Source organism: Phragmites australis, chromosome 8, assembly GCF_958298935.1.
Source record: "Phragmites australis chromosome 8, lpPhrAust1.1, whole genome shotgun sequence".
NCBI lineage: Eukaryota > Viridiplantae > Streptophyta > Magnoliopsida > Poales > Poaceae > Phragmites > Phragmites australis.
This window is the reverse complement of record NC_084928.1, coordinates 20,496,244-20,514,438: the sequence shown is the minus strand read 5'-3', so window position 1 is coordinate 20,514,438 and position 18,195 is coordinate 20,496,244. Positions and strand designations below refer to the sequence as shown.

General features: G+C 42.2%; 1 protein-coding gene and 1 long non-coding RNA gene across 7 annotated transcripts; one reads left to right on the top strand and one right to left on the bottom strand.

Moving 5' to 3' along the window:
- The first annotated feature begins 3,333 nt into the window (after positions 1-3,333).
- On the top strand, positions 3,334-6,216 carry LOC133926755 (uncharacterized). Of its 2 annotated transcripts, XR_009911176.1 has the most exons (4): positions 3,334-3,795; positions 4,741-4,853; positions 5,284-5,693; positions 5,733-6,216. It is a non-coding gene; the product is annotated as an uncharacterized LOC133926755 (long non-coding RNA). The 2 variants fall into 2 exon arrangements; XR_009911175.1 differs by having other exon boundaries at positions 4,741-5,693.
- A 4,999-nt stretch (positions 6,217-11,215) lies between these two features.
- LOC133926754 (E3 ubiquitin-protein ligase makorin) lies at positions 11,216-16,792 on the bottom strand. Of its 5 annotated transcripts, none has more exons than XR_009911173.1 (8): positions 16,543-16,792; positions 14,930-15,017; positions 14,018-14,832; positions 13,710-13,779; positions 12,512-12,600; positions 12,367-12,427; positions 11,957-12,046; positions 11,216-11,856 (listed from the first exon to the last, which is right to left on the bottom strand). XR_009911173.1 is itself a non-coding variant. In XM_062372822.1 (7 exons), the coding sequence occupies exons 1-6, from the start codon at positions 16,554-16,556 to the stop codon at positions 12,394-12,396; spliced, it is 1,110 nt and encodes a 369-aa protein (XP_062228806.1). In that variant the 5' UTR covers positions 16,557-16,792; the 3' UTR covers positions 11,216-11,856; positions 12,367-12,393. The 5 variants fall into 5 exon arrangements, 3 of the variants coding, with proteins under 3 accessions (XP_062228806.1, XP_062228807.1, XP_062228808.1); XR_009911174.1 differs by having other exon boundaries at positions 11,216-11,851; XM_062372822.1 differs by lacking the exon at positions 11,957-12,046.
- Between the last annotated feature and the right edge of the window lie 1,403 nt (positions 16,793-18,195).

Genomic DNA, 18,195 nt, shown 5'->3' with positions numbered 1-18,195 from the left:
AAGTATTACTGCTAGTAAAGTTGCATCGTGTTGCTAAATAGGATTGCTGCAAATTTTTCAATATTTTCTATGCTATTATTCAAATTTTACTGAATTTAAAAGTGTAATAGGCAATTAAATAGTAAAAATAATATAGAAATAAATACAGCATAATTGCAAAATAGATGCAAAATTCAAATTCTAGAGGTAGTTTTATGCATGAAAAAGTATTCTCGGGGTTTTTTTTGCAAAGTCCTAGGGTTTATAAGCAAAATTCTAGAATTCGCATAATATCCAGAAACCACAGTGTCCAATTCGCAAAATCAGGGCCTCTAAATTTTTTTAGAACAATCAGTGGCCTAAATGAAAAAGACAGGGATTGTGCTCAATTACCATGAAACTCAGGGGGCTAAATGCAAAAATTGGATTTTCCTTTTCCCCTTCTTTTCTTCCACTGATAATTCCTTCTACCGGGCCAGCCTACTTACCTTTTTGGGTCATCTCGACCCATCCGACCCGTGTCAAAAAGCGAAGCGAGCCGCACGAGCGCACTACTCTTCCTTTATGATCGAGACTCTATCCAGATCTACTGATCTAAGACGCGCATCTCTCCCATTAGAGAGGAGGCTAGGGTTTCCAAATCCTAGTCGTCATTCAATCCGACGGTCGATGGTGCTCATGCAGGAGCGACAACGGCGTGATGAAGTAATGGCGGTGGCACGCGGCGTGCTTGGAGCGATGGCGGTGCCACGCTGCAGTACCGGAGGCGGCGGGTGACACGCTTCAAGCCAGGCGGCTGCATGCACGGGGCAGCGCTGGCGACCCGTGGAGGCTTCACGGCAGCATCTGGCGTGCGTGTGGTGCGGGGTGACGCTGGCAGCCCGTGGAGGCTTCACAGCAGCATCTGGCGTGCGTGCGGTGCAGGGCAATGCCGACGTGGCTGCTTTGGGAGGTGCCGACGGGAGGACCATCGGCTTTTATGCCGGTGGCAGTGCTGCTTCAAGCAGCGATTTGGTGGTGCGGCAGCTTCAAGGCGCAGTGGTGGCAGTCAGAGCTACAAGGCCGCAAGCTTCATGCCGGTGGTGTGTTTTTCCTATATTTTTTTTCCTTCTTTTAGTCTTGTGGTGGTGGCCTTCGAGCCACCATGTATAGGGATGGTTTTTGGCTTTCCGGTTGACGGCGAGGTCGCTTGCTTCATGCAGACGATGTGCTGTGCACCCCCTTTCCCCTTTTCTGATTTGTGCAGGGGTAGTCACTGGTTTCCAGGCTGGCAACGAGGTGAAGGGGGTGGCTGCCAGTTCCGGGCCGACTGCGAGGAGACAGTTGCGGGCCCCATCATATCTGCTACTCGATGTTATAGATTTGTTTTCTACTATTCATCATTACGGGTTACTGTTCATGCAATGTATGCTATACGATTCATAGATCTATTTAGTCGCGAAAAATAGTAGCATCGAGAAAACGTACCAAACGATCTCTTACATTTCAATCCTTGCAAGCGATTCGTGTCACGTATGGCATATTGGCTAGGCCATAACCTGCCCGCTCGATGCAGTGCAGATCTATTCCGCTAGCTTGGTCTCCGACAGAGTTTCATGCTGGCGTATTAAGGAACTACTGTTACTAGGTGTAGTCTAGCGATTCCTACAATGTAAGAAAAAAACTATTTATTCTTTATTCATCTGTGATTATAATAAAGGGAGTTGCCTCGTGTATATATATAGTATTAAAAACTCAAAAAATAGAATCAATCTCTAAATAGATAAAGAATTATTAAAAAAATCAAATCTTTAAAAATCAAAACAGACTATGATTTTATTGTAAAACTCCAGCTTTATTAACACCCACGACGCCCACTTGCCGCTGACGCACGCGCACTTCGCACGGGTTCCAACCCGTGGAACGCAACCTGCCAACCTCGCGAGTCGCGAGAAACCCGCGACCGCCTAACCGACGGCCCAGTCAAGTCGACGATCTATATAAACCTGATCATACCACCTGTCCTCCATCACACGGCACAGCGCCAACAGAGTCTTCCAGCTAGCAATTATCAAGCCCTGCAGTCCAGCCTCCGTCGTCCCCACGCCGCCGTTTCTCACAAGGTCCCGATGGCTCCCCGCGCCGCCGTTCTGCTCGTCGCCTTCGCCGTCCTCGTCGCCTCTGCCTCCGCGCAGGACTTCATGGCGCCTTCCTCGGCGCCTGCGCCCGCGCCGGTCACAGGGGCGGCCGCTACTCCGGCTTCCGCCGTGGCTGTGGTGTCCTCGGCGCTGGTGTCCCTGCTCGTGGCGGCCCTGATGCAGTAGACGCGTGCCGGAGATGGTTCCTTGATTCCTGCCGCGTCTTTGGATGGCGGCTTATACATAGCTTCTCCTGAGAGATCGGCGGTGCTAGTTTGATGAGGGATGCGAGCGTTTGGTGTTATTCGTCATTCTTTTTTGTACCATATACTTGCCGTGCTATATTATATGCCTTTATTTATATGAATAAAACCGGATGATCTTTGCCATCCACTTGTATGAAAAATCTTTCGTTTCACGGTTCCTTAAGCATACAAAGCGTTCTCCTCCCCAGTTCTGCTTGTTCATGGATTCTAGCACACATCGGGTATACGTCTTCAATCTTCCCCGATCCCCACAGGAGTGGAATGGTTTTCTGTAAAAAATATGTTCGCGCGTTTCAAAGCATGTGTCTAGAACATGGGTTAGAAATCGTGCAAACCGTACCACACTTTGTTTCTTCCCCTTTCGCATTGAAGCATTATTGTTAGCGACAATCCTGCCTGCTCCTCTTGAACATGTCACTGCACACGTTGTGTCCTATACTAGTCTCCACGATCCTATTCTCATGGCTAGTCTCCAGCCCTGCTAGCTCACGGTTAGGCACACGATGTGTATATACCCTGTGATGATCAATGCAATCGGTGTGTTGAATCTCAAACCTTGTTCATGGTATCAAGTTCAGGAGGAAGTCTTCGACAATCCTTTTGCCACCCTCTCATTTTCTAGTGAGGCTTCGTTTGGATAGCACGGGATCTGGGTCAAATCCGGGGCACGAATGTCATCCACGTGTGGGAAATGACTCTGATGCGGAATGAAAAAATGTGTTCAGCTACAATATATATTTTTATTTATTTATCATCAGTTTTTTACTGTAGCAATTTTGATCTTATATTTTTTGAAAAATATATAAATATCTAAAATTTTCGTATATGATTCGTTGTGAAACGTACTTCATTAGTATTATATATTTTTAAGTATTTATAAATTTTTTTAAAAACGAAAATTTAAAATTATTATAGTAAAAATTAGTGATAATAAGTAAATAAAAACGAGGTAGTGTATCTGATTTTTAAAATCCGACTCAATCCCCTTCGATCCACGTGGGAAAAAAAATCCCAAACCGAGGCTGGGAACGAAGCCGTCGTGTCGCTCTCCTCTCTCTCTCTCTCGCATGTCGCTCTCCTCTCTCTCTCTCTCTCGCACGTCGCTTCACCCTTACTCTGGTGTCGCTTCTCTTGACTCCGCCGCCGACTGTGGTCTAGGTGGGGAGTTCCTTTTCTATCCTCGCCGACGCGCACGGCGGACTAAAGCCTCCTCTCTCGGCCAAGCTGCCAGCTTCATTAGTGGTCTCCCGCCATTGCTGAGGTACTCCCAAACCTTGGAGCTCTGCTTATACTCCAAGGTCCCCTAAGGCAACTCGGCCTTCAGCGAGTCCCGAACTTCCAACGGCCTTATCCTCCGTCTCTCCGGGACCAGGGCTGCGGCGCTACGTGCAGAGACGTGGTTGCGCGTGTCCAGTGCACGTACCACTTCGAAGGTACGCACCTGCCCACGACATGCTCGATGTAATGCCTCTTAGTTGTTCTTCCTGTAGAGTGGCTGCTGTGTTAGAAGCTCTGGATTGAATTTGTTCATGTAAGAAACAAGCTTGCTTTCGGCAAATTCAAGAATAACCAATTGTCTCGCGGTATAGCTTTGTAAGAAAAGTGCAATTTCTCGTAGGGAGCTTCCTGGGTATATTTGGTATCTTTTGACACTACAAGTGTTAAAGATACGATTGGCATTCATATAGCTTCATTTGTGACGACTAGTGAGGGCTTAGCTAGCTTTACAAATGTAATCGTACCGGCAGTTGACACCCCAAGTTTCGTGCAAATTTAGGTTGTAATATCCTATTCTTGAGATGAAAGCTGATTCTGATTTATTTTAGGCTGAAATCGTGCTAGCTTGTAGATATATATTCTACATCTTAAGAGTAATGAAGGCAAGCTCATAACTATTTCACGAGAGAGAAGTTTTGCTATATGACTAAGGGCCTTTTATATAGTTTCTGATAAATGAAACATTGCACATCAATATGTTGTAAAACTTTGCATTATTACAGATTTTTTCACATTACAGCTCACAGTGCCAGTTTGACATTTTCCCTCCATGTTTGGTTCAGTTTACATGGTTCATAATAGAGTCTAGTATGTGTAGTTCTTTATTTGTGATGATTTATGCTATTCTACTTCTCATGCTTAGCCTCTTTTTTGATGGTACTAGTTCAACATTCATTCCATTTTGCTTAGCGTCAGTGACAAAATCTTTAGTTTCTTATACTCCTATTTGGTTTAGTAACGCAGATTGGTGTACTCAAGACAAATACTTGTTTAATTTCTCAACAATTGCAGTTGAATTTGTGTCATGATTTTTCAACCATTTTCATCCTTATTGTAACACGTTTCTTTATCTCTTTGTATTTGCATGATCTTATCCGCAGTGCGCGACAGCAACCATTCATCGGCGCTCTACAACACTAAGGTCTTGAGCAGCAACTCAAGTTCTTCAACACTCTTTGGTGACCATTCCTCATGGTCAATGATGGGCAAAATGGTAAAACTTGTGGTGGAGATACTAGTTATCGTGTTGAATTATTAAAGCTTGCTAGCTTGAAACAACTTCTGCTGATCTTCTAGATTTGAAATTACTCTTTTGTGACCACATCTCATCGAGCAATTCCACTCACAGAACTTACAGTAAGAGCAGATTATAGTTTCTGATAGTCAACTACTCTGCCTTAGCAATGTCAATCTTAGCTGACAGATTATTTTGGCTGTTGTTTGCATTCTTCCAAGAGAATTTATGCTTTCGAAATTGACCATGTTTGGTGAGTATGTGTTGTGTTTATCAGTTCGAATATTTTTTATGATCTTATATTACTTGACACGTTAACTTGTAAGATATGTTAAATGCCTAGCCATGCAAGAGTCACATGCTTTTAGTTTTTCTGTATATTTTTGTCATGTACACATCGGAATCGCAGAGAGACAAAGGCATGCCTCAACCACTAGCTGGAGACCAAGAATACATGTCTAACCCAAGTCAATCCAAGCAAATCCCAAATATGCAATCAAGCAAGGACTAATCCCAAGGTGGGTGGGAGGGGATTGGGTGGTGGGAAGGGATTAACCCAATTCCCCTTTCGGTTGTTTCTCCAAGGGATTATGTCCTTCGCTTGCCAAACAAGCCCTAATGGTGCCCAGGGTGACATCATTGCCGATCACTACCTCCTCTGCATCGATCTAGTGAACATACGCTCACATGTTCCCACCACACTGGATTTCACTAACTAAAACTACACACAGTGGAGGACATTCTTCGACACCTCGGCAAGTTTGTGCTTGGCACCCACATCAAGGCCCTGCTGATCCACAGTGGGTCATGATCGATTATGTCATTGTCAACTGGTTATATACCACTGTGTCTAAGGAGATCTTGGACATCTTGATGAAGCCAAACGACAACACCTATAATGTTTGGCGTGCCATCGAGAGACTGTTATGAGACAATCGGCTCACATGCGCCGTCTACATCGAGGACGAATTCCATAGTCAATATCAAGGTGAGATGACCATTATGTAGTGCTGCTCTCGATTGAAGACTCTCGCAGATGCCTTGCATGATGTTGGCCAACTTGTGCGCAAAGAAAACCACGTGCTCAACTTCTTGTGTGGGCTGAACTCAAGTTCTGCCACGTAATATCTGTTTGATGAGGGCATTACCGGCTCACATATGACCATGCCTATATTATACAATAACAAAACTAAGGTGCATGTATTCTATTTTAGATTTACCTTTTATATAATTGAGCAAAGGGTGATGTACCGTGAGTTGTGTATGTTTTCATTTTCAGAAGTGTTGGCATGGATTAATGTAAAGGAAATGGAGGATAAATGAAGTTGCTTGGGGACCGAGTTTGAACATATTCTGGACTATAATTTGGCCTCCCAGGACAGCGCTGACTTCAAACGATCATCACTTTTGCATACGAGCTCCGTTTTGAATGTTCTTGGACTTCATAGAAAGCTTGTCTCGCTATCTTTCCAACGAGTATAGCCACACCTGGAAATTCAACTGAGCTATCTGGAATTAAAGAAACCAAGTGTTACACCACCTATAACGGACCTTGAGCCTTGTAACTTTGTTTGGGACCCGACCCAAGTGGGGCCCAAGGTGTGTGGACCCCAACCTAGTGGAGGACGACCTAGGGTTCCTCTAGGCTATCATCCCACCATCATAAATAGCTAGGCATCCCTCTAGGTTTTTTGGGTTTTCTTGTATTTAGTTTATCTTGATATAGTCAAGGTGCCCTAATCTTTCGATCAGAGGGTAACTATCGATCTGGTGGAGGTGACTCTCACGATCCGACTACAAATGAATAGTTTGCGAGTGCCTTAGCAATCGCAGAACCAACTCTAAATGGTTAATGACCTTACTGGATAGCACGATCAACGTGAATAAAAGGTTCAGTTCCTGCGAGCAATCGAAGAACTAGCAAAAATAAGAAATTGCAAATAGAATTGAAGATCTCAAATTTGTCGACACATTAGGTAGGGTTCTCAAATGACTATCTTGACAGGTGGTCGTTTGACACAATTGAAGAATAGAAGTTTGCACGAGGGCTAAACTAAACACAAGAAAACTCAAGAAGCCTAGAGAGATGCCTAGCTATTTATGAGGGTGGGATGATGGCTAAGGGGAACCCTATGTCGTCCTCCACCAGGTTGGGGTACACACACCTTGGGTGCCACTTGGGCCGGGGTCCCAAACGAAGTTACAAGGCCCAATGCCCGTTATAGGTGACACATCACCTTATTTCTTTAATTTTGGATAGCTTGGGATGAATTTTGAGATGTGGCTAGATTTGTTGGAAAGATAACGAGAAGTCCAAGAACATCCAAAACGAAGCTCGTATGCAAAAGTGATGACCGTTTGAAGTCAGCACGGTCCTGAGAGGCCGAATTATACTCTAGAATATGTTCAGATTCAGTCCCCAATTTACTTCATTTATCCTCCATGCATGTCATCCTTTCTTTACATTCCATTCCAACACTTTATGAACAACACTTTTATCCTCCATTGATTGCACAATTTGTTTTTCAATATTGCAAGCAAGTAAAAAAGATGTGAGAGGTATGATTACACATTTTATGAACAAGCATGATTGAATTTCTGAATTAAGCCCTCTCAAGAACCTACTAATTGCGTCTTCTCTGCTTTCTTTTAAAGCACCATACAATATACAAATTTTAAATTCATGGTAGTATTCTTTCACAGTCCTACTATCTTGTTTCAAATGTTGTAGTTTCTCACGTAGCACGAGTATAATAAGAACGAATAAATCTAGCTCTCATCATTCTTTTGCATTCATCCCATGTCTGAGGTCTATTGCTAATATTATTCCACTAAAAGAATGCACATATGGTAAACTTATTACTAGCAGCATTTATCATTTGAGCATTAGAAAAATCATGCTTGTCAAATTCTCTGTCTAATGCTATCTCCCAATCAACATAAGCTGTCGAATCGTACTTACCAACAAAGAAAGGCAAAATAGACTAAACTTTTGCTAGAACATCATCATGTACCTCCAATGCATCATATCGATCACTCCCCATGTCTTGATGAAGGTGACAAAGTTGACATTGAACAAGATCATCTCCATTCTCCTTGTGTATCCCACCATAATTAGTAGCAAACAAGAAGCATACAAAAGGATATCTATGATCGTTACTGTATCCGTATCGAAGAGATGCGCTTTCTTTGTTACTCTCGTAATGACGTTCCGAAAGATATGCTCTTATCAACTACTAGATAGTGGAGTCTTAAAAGTCACAAACACTCAAGCCATTATCGAACTCTTACCAAGCCAACAGGGGTGATCTGCAACCATCGGTGTCAAACTTCATAAGAAAATTGGATGGAGCAATTGCCAGGTGACACAAGCCTATTCGTTGTAGAAAGGTATAGCTAGGAAGGTTCAATTATAGTAGCAAGGATTAGAACAATTAATTCAGCAAATGCAAGTTGAATAAGTGTTCAAAGTACCAGTCCAAGTTGTTGGTCCAATCAATGCGAGAAATGTATCAATAGGTTTGTGCAAAGAAAAATGTGACTTGATGCAAGCAATGAAAAATCTGACACCAAGTACTAGGAGGCACACTAGCTGGCTACTCAAAAGTTCATGTTAAGGGGATATAAGAGTTCACATGATGTGGAGCACGTGCATACTGAAAAGAAGTGCAATGCAAACAACCCCTAGCTTGAGTAGTATACAACAGCTAGTCTTGAACGATGAAACAATTTTTCTTTTCTTTTTTTGCAAACTCAAAACTAATTGAACACTCTTCTGCTGCCTTTACTAGGTTATGATAGGAGATGGGTCACATTATTTTTTTCGTTTTTGGAGACTCTTGCTCTCCCTCTCTGAACCAAGAGAACACAACATGTAAAATTGATTGGCACTTTCCTTTTGTTTTACTTCTTTCTCTTTTTTAACAAGGTGCGGCCTTTCCTTTCTTTATTTTATTTGCACCCTCTTGCTTTTTTGTGGCGTTGGTTTCCTTTTTTTTTTTGAAAACGAAAATCTGTGTCACACTAAGTTTTCCTTTCTCTTGTTGGAAACGAAAAAGGTTAAAAGGGAAAGGATTTGGACCCAAACAATCTATTTGTGGCTTACCTTTTCTATGGTTAGAAGGTGTATGTATAGCAAGGAAACTAGCAACAGACACAACCAAGAGCACAAACCCAACAATGCGAGATAACTGAATGAAAGATGCAATGGCACAACAGTCTTGGAGTTAAGGTCAAACTGACATATTTTTGGCTTTTTTTTTTGGTACTGTAGGAAAGCAATAAAGTCTCACCGAGCAACCTAAAAGCTGATACCACTTGATATAGTCGAGATGTCCCGATCTTTCGATGAGAGGGTAACTATCGATCTGGTGGAGGTGACTCTCACGATTTGACTACAAACGAATAGTTTGCGAGCGCCTTAGCAAACAGAACCAACTCCAAATGGTTATTGACCTTACTGGAAAGCACGATCAACCTGAACACAAGGTTCAATTCCTGTAAGCAATCAAAGAACTAGCAACAATAAGAAACAACAATCTGAAATTGCAAATAGAACTGAAGATCTCAAAGTTATTGACACAATAGGTGGGGTTCTCAAATGACTATCTTGACAGACACAACTGAAGAATAGAAGTTTGCACGAGGGCTAAACTAAACACAAGAAAACCCGAGAAGCCTAGAGAGATGCCTAGCTATTTATGAGGGTGGGACGATGGCCAAGGGGAACCCTAGGTCATCCTCCACTAGGTTGGGGTGTACACACCTTAGGTCCTACTTGGGTCGGGGTCCCAAACGAAGTTACAAGGCCTAAGACCCATTATAGGTGGTACATCATCTTATTTCTTTAATTCTGGATAGCTCAGGATTAATTTCGAGTTGTGGCTTGTTTCGTTGGAAAGATAACGAGACAAACTTTCTGTGAAATCCAAGAACATTCAGAACGGAGCTTGTATGCAAAAGTGACGGCCATTTGAAGTCAGCACAGTCCTAAAAGGCCAGATTATACTCTAGCATATGTTCAGACTCAGTCCCCAATCAACTTCATTTATCCTCCATGCATATTCTCCTTTCTTTATATTAATTCATGCCAACACTTCTAAAAATAAAAATATACACAACTCATGATACAACACCTTTGCTCAAATATATAAAAGATAAATCTAAAATAGAATATATGCACTTAATTTCGTTGTTGTATAATATAGGGATGGTCCTATATAAGCCGGTGATGTCCTCATCACATGTCATCACCGGCAAGGATCCGCTGCCATCGCTGTTGTTCGTGCATTCCTCTCATGCACGAGGAACTCCAGGTAGAATAGTCTAAGATGCAACAGGACGCTCAAACCTTGTTTGCCGGGCGTGCCACTACGCCGGCCTCCACTGGTGATCAGGCTACCGGGTCTGGCGACCTCCGGAACAAACAAAGAAGAAGGGCAAGGGATCCTCCTCCTCCAATAACGGAGGATCCCATGCTGTTGGTGGCGCACCCTGGGCGTCCTCCACTCCATCCCAATGAATTGGCGTCCGTCAAGCGCGGGCGTGCTCGGTCAGCGGCCCTGCGCACCACCTGCCCAGCAGGCGCTCACAATATCTCAGGCTGCGCCACCAGCAGTCCAGCACCAACAATTGCGACAAACCCATGGGACCAGACGGCTCTGCTCCACGCCCTCAACAACGCTGGCATCTCAACTGCTCAACCGGCGGCTCGTCTGAGTTGTTCTTCAACACCGGAGCATCATCACACATGGCATTACAACCTTGTATTCTTTACCCTGTCCGTCCCTCTTCTTTCCCTTCCAGTATTATTGTTGGCAATAGCAATACTCTTCCAATCACTCATACTGGCACGTCATCCATTCCCATTTCCTCTATTAATTTAAACCTTCTCAATGTTTTACTCTCTCTCAATTTGATCAAGAACTTGGTCTCTGTTCCTGCACTCACCCATGACAACCCTGTTACTATTGAATTTGATTGTTCTGGCGAGTTGTACCCCCTTCGTTCATCATCACCATTCACTCTCCATGTTGGCGCTCCTTTGATTTCTCTTTTAATAAATCAGCATTGCACATTTGCCATGCCTGCCGGTTAGGGAAACATGTGCGATTGCCCTTTTATTTAACTTCGGTAGATATGGTATTTACTAGTGTTGTACAAAAACAATTGTTGCAACCTTAGACTGAGTTTGCAGTTCATGTAACTTTGGTAGATAAGATAGTATTTACCAGTGTAGTACACAAATAAATTGCTATCTATGAACCGTACAATACAAATACCGTATATACAAACTACAACATTTTCACACAAGTAAATACCGATGAAAAGTCGGGCCAACCTTGTCACGAACTCAAGATTGGGTCAGGGAAATAAAATGGAATCGTGGTCCTAGAAGTTACATGAAAAAAAATTCACATATACAATCACACCACTTGAGTTGTTTGATTGGAAAGCATGCGAAGTCAAATACAAACGATGGTTAAGCCCATCTTCAGGCACGCTTCGAGTAATGCGTTCAGGTGGTTAGTCCCTCCTAAAAGGTCCAGAAATTGATGTCTCAAGCAAAAATGCCATCGTGCCTCATGGGGATCTACAATTTACTCCAGTATTGTTCATTCGTCCAGTATAACAATCCTTCTGTGTTCCATTAACAGATTTTTGCCGTACATTAAGTCATAATACTGCCAAATGGCCTCAGTTGACCTGTTGGTATGGGACCCTTCCTCAATAGGGAAAGGAGCATTGCGGAAAGGTAAGGATTTTACACGTCTCCTTTTTGCTTGATGGCCAGTAAATGTTCTACTGAATCACCGGTAGCCCTGAAGGCCAGCAACATATAGCAAAGTTTTAAAACAGGTCTGCTTCGACGTTGAGCACAACTGTGATCGGACATCTTTTACATCGTCCTTAGGTCAATGGTGCTTCTTCTGCAAGGTCATCGAGCTAGTGAAGGGCCACAGAAAACTTCAAAAATTCTGCACTGAAGAAGGGATTGTGTAATATGAGGAAGTAGCAAGATTATGCCAGTGAATTTATGCGGGGCAAAAAAAAATGGCAAATCTATAGCACACAAGGATTGCCTTTGTTCAACTGGCGACAAAGCAACCACCACTAAATGGAGACAAAGCCTGAAGATGCCTCAAGTTAAACTGCTCTCTTCAAAATATTGCCTGATTGCAAATGTTTCAATTCACTTGGTCAACTAATGAAGAGAATGATTTTGTAGGAATGAAAACAATGAGAGCAAACGGAAAAATGGATGCAAGACTATTCACGAATTGAGGAATAGAGAGCATGTGCCAGGCATTGTGATTGCACAAGTCTCCAATACACATCTACCCAGTTGTAAACTTGGAACTGATGACGCAGAACTATCACTGTATTTCTTACAACAGCATATGAAATGACATTTCTAAATGTGCATTGGGTATCAGTTATTAGACCAGAACTAGAATCATAATGTGGACTGCGTATTAAAAATAGATCTTACATTTGATATATATACAGCTGCAGGTCCCTAAAGATGCAACCGACTGAGGAAGTCCGACAGTCTGGAAGGCAAACAGGAAATTAAGACAGGGTAAGTTGAGGCGGAAAATACAAGAGCGCATAGAAGCCTGGTAGAGAACATATACCTAATATTTTTGGCAATTACTGTATTTCCATCATCAGCATCAAGATGACGCAGTATCACCTCTTCCAAGCGTCCATCTCTGTAGGCATGCTGCAAAACATGCAGGCTACACAAGTGAGTTCAATGTCGAATGAATGTCGTGGAAAAGACTGGCCAGTTAATATTGCAGTTTTACCATAACAAATTATCAAGGTGAGCTATATAGGAAAAGAATAAAAAAGAAACCAAGTGTAATGTCCCTTAAAACAGCTATCCGAAAAGATCTAACAGTCAACACAATACACTCTACTGAAATTGTACTAGAATTAAGAATTGTCACATACAAAATTAAATGTCTCAACTACGTAATGTATTTTGAATCGTTATCCAGTACCCACTAACCAATAAAATTCAGAAGACCAATTTATACTGCCAGGAAACTTGAGCCTTTTTGTACTAGTGTAAATATGCGTGACGATGTCAAGACTATCATCATTAAAAAGGTATACTGAACCACCATTCAGATCATCATGATGTGTAACTGAAATCTCACAGAAATGACAATGATACAAGGTAACATAACCAGAAATTTGCCTCACTATTGTGAAAATGCATCCAACAGGTCATTGAGCAATATAAAAAATGCTTCCTAGAGTCAGCTATACTGTAGCAACACATTTTCAACAAGCCATTGTATTTTTAGCAACTTCTGAAAAAGACAGATCACAAAATTCATTTGATCCAACACCTTCTAGGCCCCATCCTCCTCTAGGGTGCTCAATTGGATTAACAGAGGAAAACAATAAAAGGAGCAGCTGTGGTTCCAGACACAGCATTAATCAGGTGCCGCCAACAAGAACAAAACATGCTAGACCCTAGACCCAGCCAGTTTAAGGACTCCGTGGCTGCTAACAGATGCAGTATGAGGCATTACCACTACTGGGAACACAAAATATGGAAACTGTTAAGAAAATCAAACAGACTTGTAAGTTGGTAGTTTCCAGCAGAGCAACTGAACAAGAAGTTTCCAGCCAGACTCCAGATAGAATTCTGTGTATTGCTAGACCAATTACTGCAGATAGCTAAATGGGCACCTTTCTGGTATTGGGTCCTAAACCTCTCTAGATAGCCTATAAATTTTTGGTTGATAGGCCCCAAAAGTACATCAGCTGCATTCAACTCACACATTGATAGTAGCATGTAAAAAATAGTATTCCTACCCTGTAGAAACAGCTTGTCCCGAAGGGACAAGAGCCTGTCCCAAAATCGAAGTACTTGCAATCAATAGACCTGCAACATTATTGTAGATTAGATAGTAAGACATTAAGTAATAAGGTGAACAATAGTGTTCATTTTAAATTGCTTCTTGCTGCTATGAATCAATCAACTGAGTAATAATAAAGCATATGTGTAACTATGAACGCTAAAAATATTTGTAACATTCTAATTTAGATTCTAAGATTCAGGACACTGATCATGTAAGGGGCATGCTACAAGAAGCAACTACAGATGGGAACATAAACCTTACTTGAGCTTGGATTTGTAGCTGTCAATGATCTCCTCTTTCTCTTCCTTCGAGAAGTACCAAAGAACACTTGGAATGACATAGTATGAAAGTTTGCGACATATTGGACAAGCCCTCAGTGCTGAGTTCACATCCATACCAGATGCAGGAGAATTGTTACGCCAATTTCTGATGCATGCAATACAGAAAGGATGATCGCATTCGGATAACAGTCCAAACTTCCTTTCAGCAGCAGTAGGCTTCGAGAGCACACGATCCAAGCAGACACTGCATTCTATCTCTTGGCTCTGTTTCAAAGCTTCAAGGCGCTTGTGGTTTTTCTCACATAACTTGATATGCTCCTCTCTCTCATCAGGACGATAAGGATGCAAGCACATTTTCCCACAAGTTGTGCACAATTCTCCATGCATCTGAAGGCACCCTTCCCCATAGGGGCAATTACCAGCAGCAGCAAAAGAACAAATAGGCATATCAGCTGGTTTCACTAATGTTTGGTTTTGCCCAGTTCGATTGGATGACCAGTCAATCCCATCCTCTGAAACAGTGTCATGCTGAAAATCATTTCTCCATGCAGGCTTACTTGCAGAATGTGCAAGCAAATCCATAGGTATCTGCTTTGTTTGGTTGCTTGAATCTGTTTTGTGTCCCATGCGAGGAGGATGACCTGAACTTAACATTTGAAGGGATGTAGATGCAACACGTGCAGTACTTGAGGATGATGGTGTCGGCAGAACTGTGGGGTTACGAGAAACTTTGACATGGTCATATCTGCAACGGCTACCGTACGAGCATGCACCTTTCTGGTAGAATGTGCAAACCTGAGCAGAAAAGTATCACAGTAAGGAACACCAAAGTACATACAGTGTAACTCTAGATATGAGACCAAACTGCATCTAATGATTATTAATACATTACATTATTTGCTTGGTCATTCCAGTCATGGGAGAACTCACAGTACTCTCCTTTCAGGCAAGCTCCATGCATGAAGAACTTGCAAAGAACCCTGATAGAACAGTGCCATAACAAAAAGACCAGTAAGCAAACTACCAAATTTGTTGGTTTCATCTCAGAGAATAATTTGAATGAAATATAGTGGGTTCATGGAGTCTTTTCCTCTGAAAATATCATTTATCATCAAGTAAGCAAGTGTGCATACTCAGACAATTTTAGTAAACAATCTAAAGGGGTTGTAAGGTGTGTTTGGTTCATGCTCTGGTTAGCCTTACCTATAATAGGTGATGCCTTTGAAATTTGGCTAGCATTTGAACAATTACCAAGTTTAGCACGCTCAATTCATTTCTTACGAAAACATTGGCAGATTTGAAGGCGCAAAAAAATGTTTGCCTGGAAGTTGGTGAGCTAACATGCCTTGATCCTCCCATTGTATGTCTGGTCTCATGCTCGATTAATTGTTGATGAGCACCATTTAACTGTAAACTATTGCATGTACACATACGGTAGATGCAACCAATATGACTTTTTAGTACTTGTTTACGAAAAGCTTCTTAATGTCAAAAAGTTCACCTCCACTAATCGTATCTTGAATCAAAAAAGGAAAACACTACACTACTGATAAGTCCAACCATATGGCCTCAAACCAAATAATACCTAACCAGCTTTGCCAAATCTTTTACTGTACCATGTTCACAATCCAAACACCTCTACTTTTCCCAATTTCAGTCATGCCCCAGCTTTGTTCATGACCAAATTTTGGCAGGCTAAATAGGGCACCAACCAAACAGACTATATATCTTCCTTTCTTTATCACTTCATATATTTCTGACCAAACCTACGGATAACAGCATAAGTTTTAGCTAGAAACAGTGTATGAATGCAAGGTCCAGGAGTAAATTATCATCCCAGTAAAAGATGCCCTACTTACACAAGCATAATACTAGTTCCAATAAAGTGAATGTTCTTAGCTGCAATTTTTCTTGCCAACCACTTTCCACACATTTAAAAGGTAATCGCCAATATTTTCCATTGTCACTTTACTTAGTACACAGCCACATTAAATAAACTTGAGCCTCCAATCTCGTGAAATGCACACACCTCAACCTACGCATGACCACACAATTATAGAACCAAACAAACAAAACAAGCACCAATGGAAACGCATCCAAACGGCCATGCCGACAGGGATAAAATCCCCCAGTCAATTTACACAGCTCAAGATACCCCCGAGAGCTAAATCCCGCAATACATCAAGCATATATCACAGCTACTCACCTCTGCGCCTTACTGCCAAGAGCCCAAAGAAGCAAGCAGCGCCTAGGCTCGAAGCTGGCCTCCCATACTAGGCCGACGAACCCAGTTTTCCAACCCCGTCGAACTAAAAATCCTAGAAACGAATCTCCCCGGCCTCCGACCACCAACCCTAGGGCTCAAACGAAGCTCAATCCGCCTCAATCCAGAGCTCACCAGCATCCGAACCGTAGCGCCACACGAACGCACGAGAATTCCAATCCGCCCGCGCTCCAAATCGCGCAGAATAGGGAGGGGATCAAATTCGAAGCTAAGCGAATTACCTCTTGGTCGACATGGCCGAGCCGTGCCGTGCCGTGGAACCGATTGGAGCAACCAGGGTTGCGCGTCTCTGCGGGCTGAGGAGAGCAACAAAGCAGGAACGGGAATCGAAACCTTCGCCGCAGCGTCGCCTAGGGCTAGGGCTTGCTTGAAGCCGGTGGCGCGTTCCTCCGCTACCTCTCCCTCCGTCGCTCGTCTCGTCCCGTCTCGTCGTCTCGCTTTCTTTGTGGGGTATCGTATCCGGGAATGATTCTAAAAACAGGAGGTGGGAAATGACGGGGCTGCCCCCGCTGTTGAGGGTAGAGAAGGTTAGAGTACTGAGCTACCCCGGTCGCGTTTGAAGCTACCGTGAGGCTATAACGTGGGCTGACCTTTGAAGTATTGGGTATGGTAGTTAACTCGCTGGCTGAATTTGAAGCACTCACTCTGACGTATCTTTTTTTAGAAAAATCAAATTTTATATACTTTGATTAACATTTAATTAAATTATAAAAATATCTAGTGTATAAAAATTATATAACTAGATTCATAATTCAAAATAATTTCATAACATATAAGTTTTATAGCTATAAATGGTATATTTTATAAGAAAATCTTAGTCAAAATTTAACTTCGAAGATCAAGACTAAAAAATACGTCTATTATTTTCGAACGGAGGAAATAATAGATAAAGGATAATTTGAGCGACTGATTTCCGAGACAGTTGTTACATCGCTGCCACGTTGATATTGCCTAGGAAGTTATTGTGAGGCAACAATGTGGGTTGATCTTTGCATTGCGCCTTGTGATGTTGTGCAGGTGATCATTAAGCAGATTCATCAATCATATCATCTCCAATGTGGTTGTCTCATGTTATATCATCTCCAATGCTAAAGGAAATATGTATTTGCTAAATCTTCGCGATCTTGTACATGTGATCGGTGAACATATTCATAGAGGTAGGATCTCATGCCACATCATCTCTAATGTGACGGAGAAAGTGAAAAAACATATTTGCTAAAGCCAAGAGTATATATAGTGCAGCAACTGAACTTTATTGTCAAATAAAATTAAATCATACATAAGTTCAGTCATCGAAGGCACCCATTACAATCAGGGTGAGTCAATATTCAAACATTGCGAATTTATCTCAACTCAATTTTACATATTTATAGTACTTGTGCTACTCAAGTCAAAGTTGCAATACCCAAACCAACCAATAACACTTTAGTTTAGAATATCCCATTTTCACATTAACTATGTTCCACCAATATATCCCTACCTCTCAAGATTCTAGAAAAAAATGAGAGGTGGAGGAATGATGAGGTTACCCTTGAGGTGGAAAACAGAGGAGAGATGGAGGGATGGTACATCAGTAATTTGGGTCACCAATTCCCAGGAATCCCTCGTGACTTGCTGAGACTCTAATTGATGGATATGGATTCTCTGCATTAGAAGTATCTACGACAAAGGTGAAATCCACCCCCTCCTATGTTGAACGATATTTCGCTTAAAAATCTAGCGAAGATTTGCAACTCAACACCCCTTCCCTCTAAGTTTGGGTGGTTCTAAAAACCCACCTACATCCTTCTTTTTTTTGCCATTTTCATGCCTGTAACAATGGGATTAGTAGTGTGGCGGTGACGAAATTAGGACCTGGTGATCGGGATTTGGGC